This window comes from Sylvia atricapilla, chromosome 18, assembly GCF_009819655.1.
Source record: "Sylvia atricapilla isolate bSylAtr1 chromosome 18, bSylAtr1.pri, whole genome shotgun sequence".
Taxonomy (NCBI): Eukaryota; Metazoa; Chordata; class Aves; order Passeriformes; family Sylviidae; genus Sylvia; species Sylvia atricapilla.
The window spans coordinates 1,107,573-1,120,112 of NC_089157.1; the positions used below are offsets into that span (position 1 = coordinate 1,107,573).

The window sequence follows — 12,540 nt, forward strand, 5'->3', positions numbered from 1 at the left end:
AACATCTGTTCCTGCATTTGCACTTTGCCTCTCCCGTGGTGCACTAAGGGACTTCACTCCCTTTTACTGAATTTCAGTTGGCTGAGGCCAAGAAGAAGGTGGATGATGACTTAGGAACCATTGAAGGCCTGGAAGAGGCTAAGAAGAAGCTGTTGAAGGACATGGAGTCCCTCAGCCAGCGCCTGGAGGAGAAGGCTCTGGCTTATGACAAGCTGGAGAAGACCAAGAACCGGCTGCAGCAGGAGCTGGACGACCTGATGGTGGATCTGGATCACCAACGCCAGATTGTCTCCAACCTGGAGAAAAAGCAGAAGAAGTTTGATCAGGTACTCCAGTCTCCTGGCAAATTCCCGGTTTTTGAGGATTTTTAAATGACATCTTGTTCTTGTTTCTGAGCCTCGTATAAAGAAGGGTCTGATTGATGTGCTGTGGTGATCTATTTATTGATTTATTGATAAGTCTGTGAGCAGGTGGCCTTTGTTAGGAGCAACTTGTCACTCCCAGTTCTGGGAGACAAATGCCATCTCTGAGGCTTGTTAGGTCAAGTAATCAGTTCTTCATCTAGGAAAAGAGATTTATGCTGAAACAAAGACTTCAGAGTTTTATTGTAATCCCTCAAGGTAGACTAAAAAAGGATCTGAAGAGTGAAAGATGAAACTTCCTGAGTAGCTTGCTTTCCTCCTCTCATCCCAGAGGAGCTGGAGCTGTTTTCATACTGACATTTTGACCATGAGTGAGGGACCAGACAGCTCCTGAAGGCCAGTTAAACTCAGAGCATGAACCACTTCCTAGATAAAACACCGGAGGCAGGAAGGACCTGACTGTGGAGCACAAGAGTTGGATTAATTGTTTCTTATGCACAGATGCTGGCAGAAGAGAAGAACATTTCTGCCAGGTATGCAGAGGAGCGCGACCGTGCTGAGGCAGAGGCGAGGGAGAAGGAAACCAAAGCCCTGTCCCTGGCCAGGGCCCTGGAGGAGGCCCTGGAAGCCAAGGAGGAGTTTGAAAGGCAGAACAAGCAGCTGCGTGCAGATATGGAAGACTTGATGAGCTCCAAAGATGATGTGGGCAAAAATGTGAGTATGGTTCCACAGCCTGTTTGTTACAGACTGGGAATAACAGGGGGAAACTCCCTGGCTGGAGAAAGGGTCTGTGCACAAGAACAGAACTTTCTGAAGCTCACCCGAAATTAATTAATTAATGCCCAGCATAAGGGAGTGGTCCATGTTAACATCAGGCCTCTTCCAAAGCTATATTCTCACCCTCATGGAGATCCCAGTTATCAGATTAAATATCTTATACTTTGGGGTCAATGGAGGTGGGACTGCAGTCAGATAGACCTGGTTCTGTGTTGCAGCTGTGATAGATGGGGACAGCCACTTCCTCTTTTTTTGTGTGTGTGTAAATAAGGGTTAGTGAGGATTTCTGTTACCTTTGGTCAAGCTAAGTTGCAGGACATGGTTGAACCAAAGGCAGAGCAGAACTGTGACCCTTCAGTGTCCTCCCTCCTGCACCCAGCTGAGGCAGCAGCAAAGTCCCCCTGTCCTTCCCTGATGGTCTGTGCTGTGTCCCAGCCCCACATCATTACCCAAGAACCAGATTCCCCTTCTGCCAGGCGTGGGAGAGGGGAGTGGGTCTGCCCTGACGCTGTGGGACCTCTGCTTCAGCCCACAGCTGCTGCTCTGGTTCACTGTCCAGCTCAGAGTGTCACCAGCTGCAGTCACTGCCCTGCTGTTGGAAGTGCTGGTGTGAGGCCCTTGCACCACAGCTCTGATCACTGTTTGTGCCTTAGGTCCACGAGCTGGAGAAGTCCAAGAGAACCCTGGAGCAGCAGGTGGAGGAGATGAGGACTCAGCTGGAGGAGCTGGAAGATGAACTGCAGGCCACAGAAGATGCCAAACTCCGTCTGGAGGTGAACATGCAGGCCATGAAAGCCCAGTTTGACAGAGATCTGCAAGCCAGAGATGAACAGAACGAGGAGAAGAAGAGGATGCTGGTGAAACAAGTATGTCTGGTTTACTTTGTGTTGTAGTCAGAAGGGGAGGAAGGTCTTTGGCCAGAATTCTTGGTCTCTCTGCTCCCAGAAAAAGAAACCCTTTTGCTTAAAGATTCCATCCCATGGAAATCCGAAACGACGGCATTTTTACAACCCATACAGTAGTTCTGGCTGAGGATTGGCCACTGTCACCAGGCAGTGTCACATGGTGCTGGTGGCCTCCAAACCCACTCCATGAGCTTTGCCTGGTGCTGCCTGGATGTATTCCCAGGACAGGGGCTGACCCTGCCCATGGAGGAGTGACCCTGCCCTCAGGGCTCACCCTGCCCGTGGAGCTCACCCTGCCCGTGGAGCTCACCCTGCACATGGAGCTCCTCACCCTGCCCATGGAGCTCACCCTGCCCGTGGAGCTCACCCTGCCCATGGAGCTCACCCTGCCCGTGGAGCTCACCCTGCCCATGGAGGAGCTCACCCTGCCCATGGAGCTCACCCTGCCCGTGGAGCTCACCCTGCCCGTGGAGCTCACCCTGCCCGTGGAGCTCACCCTGCCTATGGAGGGCTCACCCTGCCCATGGAGCTCACCCTGCCCATGGAGCTCACCCTGCCCATGGAGGAGCTCACCCTGCCCATGGAGCTCACCCTGCCCATGGAGGAGCTCACCCTGCCCATGGAGCTCACCCTGCCCATGGAGGAGCTCACCCTGCCCATGGAGGAGCTCACCCTGCCCATGGAGCTCACCCTGCCCGTGGAGCTCACCCTGCCCGTGGAGCTCACCCTGCCCGTGGAGCTCACCCTGCCCATGGAGCTCACCCTGCCCGTGGAGCTCACCCTGCCCGTGGAGCTCACCCTGCCCATGGAGGGCTCACCCTGCCCGTGGAGCTCACCCTGCCCATGGAGCTCACCCTGCCCATGGAGCTCACCCTGCCCGTGGAGCTCACCCTGCCCGTGGAGGAGCTCACCCTGCCCGTGGAGCTCACCCTGCCCATGGAGGGCTCACCCTGCCCGTGGAGGAGCTCACCCTGCCCATGGAGCTCACTCTGCCCATGGAGCTCACCCTGCCCATGGAGCTCACCCTGCCCATGGAGCTCACCCTGCCCATGGAGGAGCTCACCCTGCCCATGGAGCTCACCCTGCCCGTGGAGCTCACCCTGCCCATGGAGCTCACCCTGCCCATGGAGCTCACCCTGCCCGTGGAGCTCACCCTGCCCGTGGAGCTCACCCTGCCCATGGAGCTCACCCTGCCCGTGGAGCTCACCCTGCCCGTGGAGCTCACCCTGCCCATGGAGCTCACCCTGCCCATGGAGCTCACCCTGCCTGTGGAGCTCACCCTGCTCTCAGGAGCTCACCCTGCCCATGGAGCTCACCCTGCCCATGGAGCTCACCCTGCCTATGGAGGGCTCACCCTGCCCATGGAGCTCACCCTGCCCATGGAGCTCACCCTGCCCATGGAGCTCACCCTGCCCATGGAGCTCACCCTGCCCATGGAGCTCACCCTGCCCATGGAGCTCACCCTGCCCATGGAGCTCACCCTGCCCATGGAGCTCACCCTGTCCATGGAGCTCACCCTGCCCATGGAGCTCACCCTGCCCATGGAGCTCACCCTGCCCATGGAGGGCTCACCCTGCCCATGGAGCTCACCCTGCCCATGGAGCTCACCCTGCCCATGGAGGGCTCACCCTGCCCATGGAGCTCACCCTGCCCATGGAGCTCACCCTGCCCATGGAGGGCTCACCCTGCCCATGGAGCTCACCCTGCCCTGCCTGTGCCTGTCCCAGGTGCGGGAGCTGGAGGCCGAGCTGGAGGACGAGCGCAAACAGCGCGCTCTGGCCGTGGCAGCCAAGAAGAAACTGGAGATGGACCTGAAGGACCTGGAGGGGCAGATAGAGGCTGCAAACAAGGCTCGGGATGAAGCCATCAAACAGCTCAGGAAGCTCCAGGTAGGCACAGCTCATCAGGGAGCTGGGAGCTGCCCAGGGGCTGCTTCCATTCAGTGCACATGAGGGCAGGAGGAGAAGAGACTCCACTGGTGAGTCTGGGAATGTCCAACCTGGATTTATCTTCTACTCAAAACTCATCCTTTTAGAGAATAACAGAATAGTTTGGTTTGGAAGGGACTCTGAAGCTAATCTTGTTTCAAACTCCGCTTTCCACATCTCTGGGGGTGTCCAAGGCCAGGTTGGACAGGGCTTGGAGCAACCTGGGATGGTGGAAAAGTGTCCCTGCCTATGGCAGGAGGTGGCACTGGATGATAATTAAGGGCCCTTCCAGCTCAGGTCATTCTAAGATTCCACTCTGTAATTCTATGGAATGCTTGAAGCCTTGGAATGTGGTATTTTTCACCAGGCATTGAGGGCTGGAAAGATGAGAAAAAGAAATTTTACCATACAGAAAAACTGGAAATGCCTTTGAGTGGAATGAAGCCACTTTGGGAGAACAGCCTTATCTCTCAGGGGCTGAAATGCTTCAGAGCTGGAATAGATCTTGTGGTTGTCCTGGCGCAGCCTGGCTTGTTCCTCACCTGTTCTGCACCTGCAGGCTCAGATGAAGGACTACCAACGGGAGCTGGAAGAGGCTCGAGCATCCAGGGATGAGATCTTTGCCCAGTCCAAAGAGAGTGAGAAGAAGCTCAAAAGTCTGGAAGCAGAAATACTCCAGCTCCAAGAGGTGAGATGGAAACCCAAGAGATTTGTTTTTCTTGTTTAGAGTAAGGCAAAGATAAGAGGGTAAAAAAAGTGAAAAGTTATGAGTGGAACAGAGAAATTGGAGAGCAGAGAACTCTGCTTTCTCTCCTCTAGGTCCTCAGTGAGTCCTTACAGCTTTGTAAGAGTCTGGACTTTGTGGATAGCAGAGAAGCTTTACTGTTGCTTAAATACACTTGAGACCTCCCTACAATGTGCAGTTGTCTCTGAGACTCAGTGTCAGCACTGAAATGGGCTGTTAGGGTTTATATGTTCGCAGTTTCCTCTCTGGTGCCTCAGTGGACCATCTGTGTGTGTGGAGCTTTATCCCTCTGCCCTCTCAGCCCTTTCTCTAATGGGGCATGTTTGCCCCCGGTGCTGGCAATTCATGTGAGAGCTCCAAGTCTTGCTGCATCTCTTATCTTCCACTGTCCCTGTGCAGCCACAAGGTCAGCCCCTGCAGTGTCCCTGTGCCTCTCCTGTCTGCTGTAGCTGCAGGGCAAGGCTTGCAGCAGCTGCCCAGACTCACCACACTCCCCTTGGAGCCTTCACAGATAACCTGGCACTGCCTCGAGCTTCTCCGGGTGGACTTGAGTGGCCTCCTGACCTCAGTGTGGCACTTGTAGAGCATTCCATTGTCCTTAGGAAATGTTTGAGTGTTTCTGCCACTTAATGCAGATGTATAATCTGAGGTTCAGTGCCGTGTGTGCTGTTGTACTGAAGCTTTTGAATTTTTATTCTCTCCTTGTCTTCATGCTGAGAACTCTGTGAGAACCTAAAACATTTGTTTAATTTAACAACTACTTAACACTGAGTGTGTCTATCAGAGCATGTGGCACAGTGGTTTCTCCTGCTGCTGAGGGCTTGAGTGTTGCTGATCTCCATGGATTTTTTCCCCTTGCTTTGTGTGGGGAACACTTCAGGGGCAGGGAGAAGTAACTCCACTGCAGTCCCAGGGCAGCGAGGAAATATCCAGCTACTGTATCCTGCTGGCTTATCCCTTAAAACCCTGGGGATATCCCAGTTCCCAGAGGCTGTTAGGAGGCTGCACTACGTGCAGAAGCTGTGGGACTCCTGGGGCTGCCCTGACCCTCTCCCACCCCGGCAGGAGTTTGCGGCGTCGGAGCGCGCGCGGCGGCACGCGGAGCAGGAGCGCGATGAGCTGGCGGATGAGATCGCCAACAGCGCCTCTGGGAAGTGAGTCTGGGCTGGGCCTGGGCCAGGGAGGGTCAGGATGGACATCAGGGAAAGGTTCTTCCCCCAGAGGATGCTGGGCACTGCCCAGGCTCCCCAGGGAATGGGTGCAGCCCCAGAGCTCCAGGAGTGTTTGGACACCCAGGGATGCCCAGGGTGGGATTGTTGGGGGGTTTGTGCAAGGACAGGAGCTGGATCTTTGTAGGTCCCCTCCAGCTCAGGAGGCTCCCTGATCCTGAGTGACCTCCCCAGGAGCTCTGTTGGCTCTGGACACAGCCTGACCCCTTCCCCTGTGCAGGTCAGCGCTGCTGGACGAGAAGCGCCGGCTGGAGGCTCGGATTGCCCAGCTGGAGGAGGAGCTGGAGGAGGAGCAGAGCAACATGGAGCTGCTCAACGAGCGCTTCCGAAAGACCACGCTGCAGGTGAGCCCAGGGGGCAGCTGCTGTGGGTGTGACATCCACAGAGGCTGTGGTGGCACTGAGTGTCCCTGTCCCTCCCTGCCAGGTGGACACGCTCAACTCGGAGCTGGCCGGCGAGCGCAGCGCGGCGCAGAAGAGCGAGAACGCCCGGCAGCAGCTGGAGAGGCAGAACAAGGAGCTCAAGGCCAAGCTGCAGGAACTGGAGGGCTCTGTCAAGTCCAAATTCAAGGCAACAATTTCTACTCTAGAAGCCAAGATTGCACAGCTTGAAGAACAACTTGAGCAGGAAGCCAAGTAAGGGGAAAAGATTTGGTTGCCTGTGTGGGTTGAATGGCTGAAAGTTCCATGCTGGAAGTTTCTGAAGAGTTTTTTTGGGTTTATTGTCTGGAGACTCCTGTTTAGGGGATAAACTTTAACAAGGCAGCTGTAGAGTTAGGTTGAGAGTTCCAGGATGGATTTGTTTCCTACCAACTGCAAGGTGTTGATGTCCCAGAGCCACAAGGTGGTGCAGGAGTTTCCTGGGACAAGGTGAAATGTCCTCTTTGAGACCCCTGGTTGCTTGGTTAGAGGAGCAGCTTACATGGGACAGCTTGAGATGAATCCTGTGCTCTCCAGAAAGTCTGTCTGCTGTGAATTATCCATCTTGTCCTTGCAACCCTACTGTCAAAATTCACTTTTTTAGCTGGTTCCTCCCCCCATTTGCAGGTGGGGCTTGTCTTATCACCACCTCTGTCCTTTCTGTGCTCTGCAGCAGGATTGTGTTACTGGCTCAGCTGCTCTGTCCAATCTCCTTATGAGGACACCCTCTGAGCCCTCTTTGTCCCATGCTCACATTGCCTCAGGGCTAAGGCCTTGTGCTCTGAGAGCTGCATCCCTGCACCCCTGCACCCCTGCATCCCACCCAGCCCCTGGCACACGAATCAGTTCCACTGCCGTGTCTGGCAGGTTCAGAGAGCTCTGTACCAGTTGTACCTTCAAAGGGGGGATGATCTCGTGTTCCCCCTGCCGTCAGGCCCTGGGACAGACGATGATGGCTTTGGGTTGTTGCAGGGAAAGAGCAGCTGCCAACAAGCTGGTGCGCCGCACCGAGAAGAAGCTGAAAGAGGTTTTCATGCAGGTGGAGGACGAGCGGCGCCACGCGGATCAGTACAAGGAGCAGGTGGGTAAAACCTCCCTGGGCTGGGAAGAGGAACTGTAATGGGAAGGTCTGAAGGTCGTGAGCTCAATCCTTACACGGGGCACCATTAAAATGTGAGGGGTTTTTATCTTCTTCTTAGAGCCGGGATTAATACAAAGGAGTCACAGTTTTGTGTTTGGACTCAGTGTTTATTAATTCTTATCTATAGCACAATCTCAAGAGTTGTGAGCTCTAACTAGCCAGGTAGAAAATAGTGTCTCTAACTCTTTCCAAGGTCATTTTAAGCATAAACTATCCAATAATGAGATGACACCTATATTATTTATACTTTTAACCCAATAATTGACCACCCAAGATCTGCAATGTGGTTCTTTTTCACCCAAATAGAAAAGAACACTTGAAACCAAGAAGAAGTTGAAGAAGGACTTAGACAATGCCCAGAATCCTCCATATTGCCCCATATTTATTACTGTATACTAAAACCTTAAATTCTAAGTTTTTCCCCATGTGAGATCACACAATTCTATTCAAACTACACACCCACAACCCCAGTGCCATCACTCAATTTCAGAAGCCTGTTTCACGGCCTCAGGACAAATGCAGTGCTTGCTTGGGGGTCACTGCCTTTTAACACAGAAAGCCTGAAATTCTCAGCCTCCGAGATTCCAACAGAAAGGGAATCTACAGTGGGGGTGAAACCAGCAGGGAAAACTCAGCAGGGATTTTTTTTCCCCTGTGTGTGTGAGCTCTGCTGGGACGGGCTGTTCCCACCCTGCTCTCCTGGGGCCAGGAGCTCCTGCAGGAGGGGTTCAGGGCAGGGGGAGCAGGGCTGGGGTGAGCCCGAGGTGTGGGCTGGTTGCAGATGGAGAAGGCCAACGCCAGGATGAAGCAGCTGAAGAGGCAGCTGGAGGAGGCAGAGGAGGAGGCCACGCGCGCCAACGCGTCCCGGCGCAAGCTGCAGCGGGAGCTGGACGACGCCACCGAGGCCAACGAGGGGCTGAGCAGGGAGGTCAGCACCCTCAAAAACAGGCTAAGGTCAGTGCCACTGGGACTGGGATGGACCTGAGTTGCTGTTTTGGACACACAAAGGACGAGGCAGGCAGCAGAAGGTTAGGCAGGCAAGCTCTGTTTTAATATTTTTGACTCCATTTATATACACTTTATCAGAGGGCAGAAGATTGGCTAAACACAGGTTGCCACTTCTTCAGCCTCATAGGTGAACATCACCATCAATCCCAGTTCTCCTCCCAGAGGAGAAATACGTAAACAAAGCCGGTAATTCTAAATATTTACATGAAGCTGTGTAAGAATCTCCACCACCAGATTGCAAACACTCACAAGGCAGGGAAACTTACGGCCACAGACCTGAGCTCCTCTGAGCCCACAGGGCACCAGCCCTGGGGAACATCCAGCTGGGGAACTGCTGATTAGGGAATGGGGCAAACTGGAGCCTGGTGATGAGAACAAGGAAGTTGCCAGATATTCCACAGGGACATAACTGACAGATCTTGGGCTCAAGCTCCTCAGAGTTTACATTGGCAGGTTCCCTGGGTAGCCATTTCAACCCAGCCACAGGTAAATGTGACAGAGGAGGTGGATCAGTTGTGCTTTTCCAGTGACTGGTATTGATGCTGTTTCTCCTGGCCCTCACTTTTGGGAATGCTGCAGCAGTTTCCTTGAGAGCAGGTCTGTGGGATCCAGGTCAGTGCCAGGAACAGGAGTCAGCAGGGGTGAGGCTCCTGCAGCCCATGAGCCGCATAGAGGGGCACAGCCTGGCTGGAGCTTTCCCTGAGCTGCCTTTTCTCTGCTTCCCTGAGCAGCCTTGGAATTTTGCACAGAACCTGCTCCTGTCTCTGCTTGGTGTCTCAGTGCAGAGACAGCATTTGAGGCTACTTGAGACTTCCAAACCTCATGTGATGGTGTAAACTAAGCAAGAATTCCGGAGTGCCAGAGGTGTTGGAGCTCAGGGTTGAGATTCCCTGTGGGAAATATTCCCCCCAGGCAGCCTGAGGCTGAGCTGCCCCATTCCCTGGTGGAGCAGAAGGGTGCCAGGGTGACCTCCTTGTGACCTTTCAGTACCTGAAGGGATGGAGTGACAGGACAAGGGGAATGATTCCCACTGCCAGAGGGCAGGGCAGGAATTGTTCCCTGGCAGGGTGGGCAGGGCTGGCACAGGGTGCCCAGAGCAGCTGTGGCTGCCCCTGGATCCCTGGCAGTGCCCAAGGCCAGGCTGGACACTGGGGCTTGGAGCAGCCTGGGACAGTGGGAGGTGTCCCTGCCCTGGCAGGGGTGGGATGGGCTGAGCTGGACGCCCCCCCGAGCCCTGCCGTGCTCCTGGGCTGTGCGGGGCCGTGCAGGACGCTCACCCCGCGCTGCTCTGCGCTCCGCAGGAGGGGGGGACCCATCACGTTCTCCTCGAGCCGCTCGGGCCGGCGGCAGCTGCACATCGAGGGCGCCTCGCTGGAGCTGTCGGACGACGACGCCGAGAGCAAAGGCAGCGACGTGAACGAGGCTCCGCCCGCCCCCGCCGAGTAGCGCCCGGCGCCGCCTGCATGCAGAGACCTTTCCAGCCCCGGGCGGGGCCGCCGCGCCCTGCCCCGCCCTCGGAACTGCCTTGTGGCCGGAAAGCTGCCTTACGACCCTCGGCATGTGCTACAAGGTTCCTTATCATAGGTCAACCATGTCTTAAGGCTCTCCAGCCTCACCACACTGTACCCTGCTTCCGATATAGGTACAACTGCTTTTTTTTTATATATAGTAAACAACCGGGATCGTCTCTGTTCAATGCATCTCTTTTCCAGATAACTCATATTGTAAAGCCATTTTATAAAGCATCATGTGAAGGATGAAACTTTTTTTTTATCAATCCAGAAGCGTCATTCCCAGCGGGTGGGGTGGCCAGGACAGCCCCCTGGCCGTGGCTGTGCATGCCTTGTGTCCAGCAGCAGCATCCTTCAGGCTCCGGGCTGGGCGCAGCCTCTGGGATCAGTGAAGACCAAACCGCACCCGTTCCTTTCTTTTCTCCCAATTGTTGTGATTTCTGCACACGACCCCTGAGTGAACTGTGAACAAACGGCCTTGGGAAAAGTGTTAGAGGGAAGTGTAGGGATGAGTGAGTAGTGTCCGTTTTTATCCTGCAATCCCATTTGAAGTGTTCTCAGCACCCGCTCCATCCCTTCGTGTCCATGCAGTCCAGGCACACCGCGGTGGGTCCCCGTCCCCTGCACAGCCCGCAGTGCTCAGAGCCCCCGGGGCCCTGCAGACACCCAGGCTGGGAAATGTGAACACCAGTGGGAAATAAACACACAGCACAGGCAAAACTAATTTATTAATGTGAGGCCGAGCCAGGCCGTGGGAGGCTCGGGCAGCCCCGGGGTCCCGTGGGTCTTGGGGCTCCCTGGATGGATGGATGTTGCCTGCCTACAGTTAACATGCCAGTGGATGTGAATCCTTTTTTGTTGTTGTTGTTATTGTTTTGTTGTTGTTGTTTTTATTTTGAGCAGTATTACAGTGAGTAGTTAGCATTATTTTTTTTTTGTTTAAATAGCTGAAAACTGACATTACAGAAAGTGCCTTAGACACTACAGTACTAAGACAACGTTACATATATAATTTGCCTATATAACAATGATTTAATGTATTAATTTTGACTGTGCTTCATATCATGTACCTCTCTAGTCCAAGTGGTATTATTGATATTAGTGACAATGAATCAGTGTTAACTAGGAAACTTCCTCTGCCACATGCTCAAAACCCATGGATTTCCCTTTTTGGTTAAAAGCTTTAACATCTGTCGCGAAGGTTTTGTTGTGTGTGTTTGGATATTTTTAATCAAACTGGCTGTTGACCACCAGGCGTCTGACTGCAAATATCTTGTTTTCTTGTATACCCATATTTCTAGACAATGATTTTTGTAAGACAATAAATTTATTCATTATAGATGCGGCCGCCTGCTCTGTTTACTTACTGGAAGAGCTCTCCCGAGGCTGGCATAGACCTTAATAAATGAGATATGACTGGAAGCTGCCTTTTCCCTTCTTCCTGTTCTCTTTGCTTGCCTTTTTTTTTTTTCTTTTTTTCTATTATTTTGACCTAAATACAGCATCAATGGCTTGGTCTGAGCTGAGCCTTTGCCTTTGAATGCCACTGGCAGGGCCCAGCTGGAGCACAAAGAAACTCTGAGCTCTCCTGCTGCCACTCAGTGCTGAGGCACAGCACTGCTTATAGCACTTCTGCTTGCAGCAGGGTCTGGGCTCCTGCCTGAGCAGTTACGGCCCATTTTGGGGGTCTTGGGGTGCAGAACCTGCCCTGGGGCTGGGGCAGGAAAGGCCTGGGAGCTGCAGAAGCTGCATTCCAGGGGGAGAGCTGTGAGGGAATGAGGCCACAGAGCAGACACTGGGGCTGTGTGGCTGCTGCTCCCACCCTTTCCTGCTGCTTCCAGGCTTGGGGCTGGAGTCTCCGGCACTGGGGCTGCTGGAGCCCAGGGCTGGGCTTTGGGATGGATCCTGGGTCAGGCCTGGGCACCTCTTCCTCTTTCACTGCTGTGGAGATGAGATGAGGAAGGGGATGGAGCAGCCCGGGAAGGGGATGGAGCAGCCCGGGAAGGGGATGGAGCAGCCCGGGAAGGGGATGGAGCAGCCCGGGAAGGGGATGGAGCAGCCCGGGAAGGGGATGGAGCAGCCCGGGAAGGGGATGGAGCAGCCCGGGAAGGGGATGGAGCAGCCCGGGAAGGGGATGGAGCAGCCCGGGAAGGGGATGGAGCAGCCCGGGAAGGGGATGGAGCAGCCCGGGAAGGGGATGGAGCAGCCCGGGAAGGGGATGGAGCAGCCCGGGAAGGGGATGGAGCAGCCCGGGAAGGGCCCCAACCCCAGCGCACAGGAAACTCTTTCCAGCTGCTCCAAAGAGACAAAAATCCCCCGGAAGGCAGCTGGAGGATTCCAACACTTGCCCAGCTGAAATATCGTATGGCCCCAGCAGTGCCCGCTCCCCTGAGCCCAACTGAGCAGCATTCCCAAGGGAAGGGCTGTGGGATAATGTGGCAGTGCCTGAACACTGGCCCCTCCCTGGGGCTGGGGAGAAAACCCGCCGGGACAAAGTAAGAGCCACGGCCACTGG

The 12,540-nt window shown here is 54.6% G+C and overlaps 1 protein-coding gene across 2 annotated transcripts in view; it reads left to right on the forward strand.

Annotated features, from left to right (window-relative positions):
- MYH10 (myosin heavy chain 10) overlaps nucleotides 1–11,364 on the forward strand; it is an 87,150-nt gene extending 75,786 nt beyond the window's left edge. Inside the window, exons 31-41 of one of the 2 annotated variants that reach the window (XM_066331886.1) lie at nucleotides 78–326; nucleotides 864–1,076; nucleotides 1,793–2,005; nucleotides 3,772–3,933; nucleotides 4,532–4,660; nucleotides 5,783–5,871; nucleotides 6,167–6,290; nucleotides 6,373–6,581; nucleotides 7,338–7,446; nucleotides 8,288–8,460; nucleotides 9,816–11,364. In XM_066331886.1, the coding sequence (XP_066187983.1) occupies nucleotides 78–326; nucleotides 864–1,076; nucleotides 1,793–2,005; nucleotides 3,772–3,933; nucleotides 4,532–4,660; nucleotides 5,783–5,871; nucleotides 6,167–6,290; nucleotides 6,373–6,581; nucleotides 7,338–7,446; nucleotides 8,288–8,460; nucleotides 9,816–9,960 (1,815 nt within the window). In that variant the 3' untranslated portion in view covers nucleotides 9,961–11,364. Of the gene's footprint in view, nucleotides 1–77; nucleotides 327–863; nucleotides 1,077–1,792; nucleotides 2,006–3,771; nucleotides 3,934–4,525; nucleotides 4,661–5,782; nucleotides 5,872–6,166; nucleotides 6,291–6,372; nucleotides 6,582–7,337; nucleotides 7,447–8,287; nucleotides 8,461–9,815 lie in introns of both variants that reach the window. The other variant, XM_066331887.1, reaches the window with a different exon arrangement.
- The last annotated feature ends 1,176 nt before the right edge of the window (nucleotides 11,365–12,540 follow it).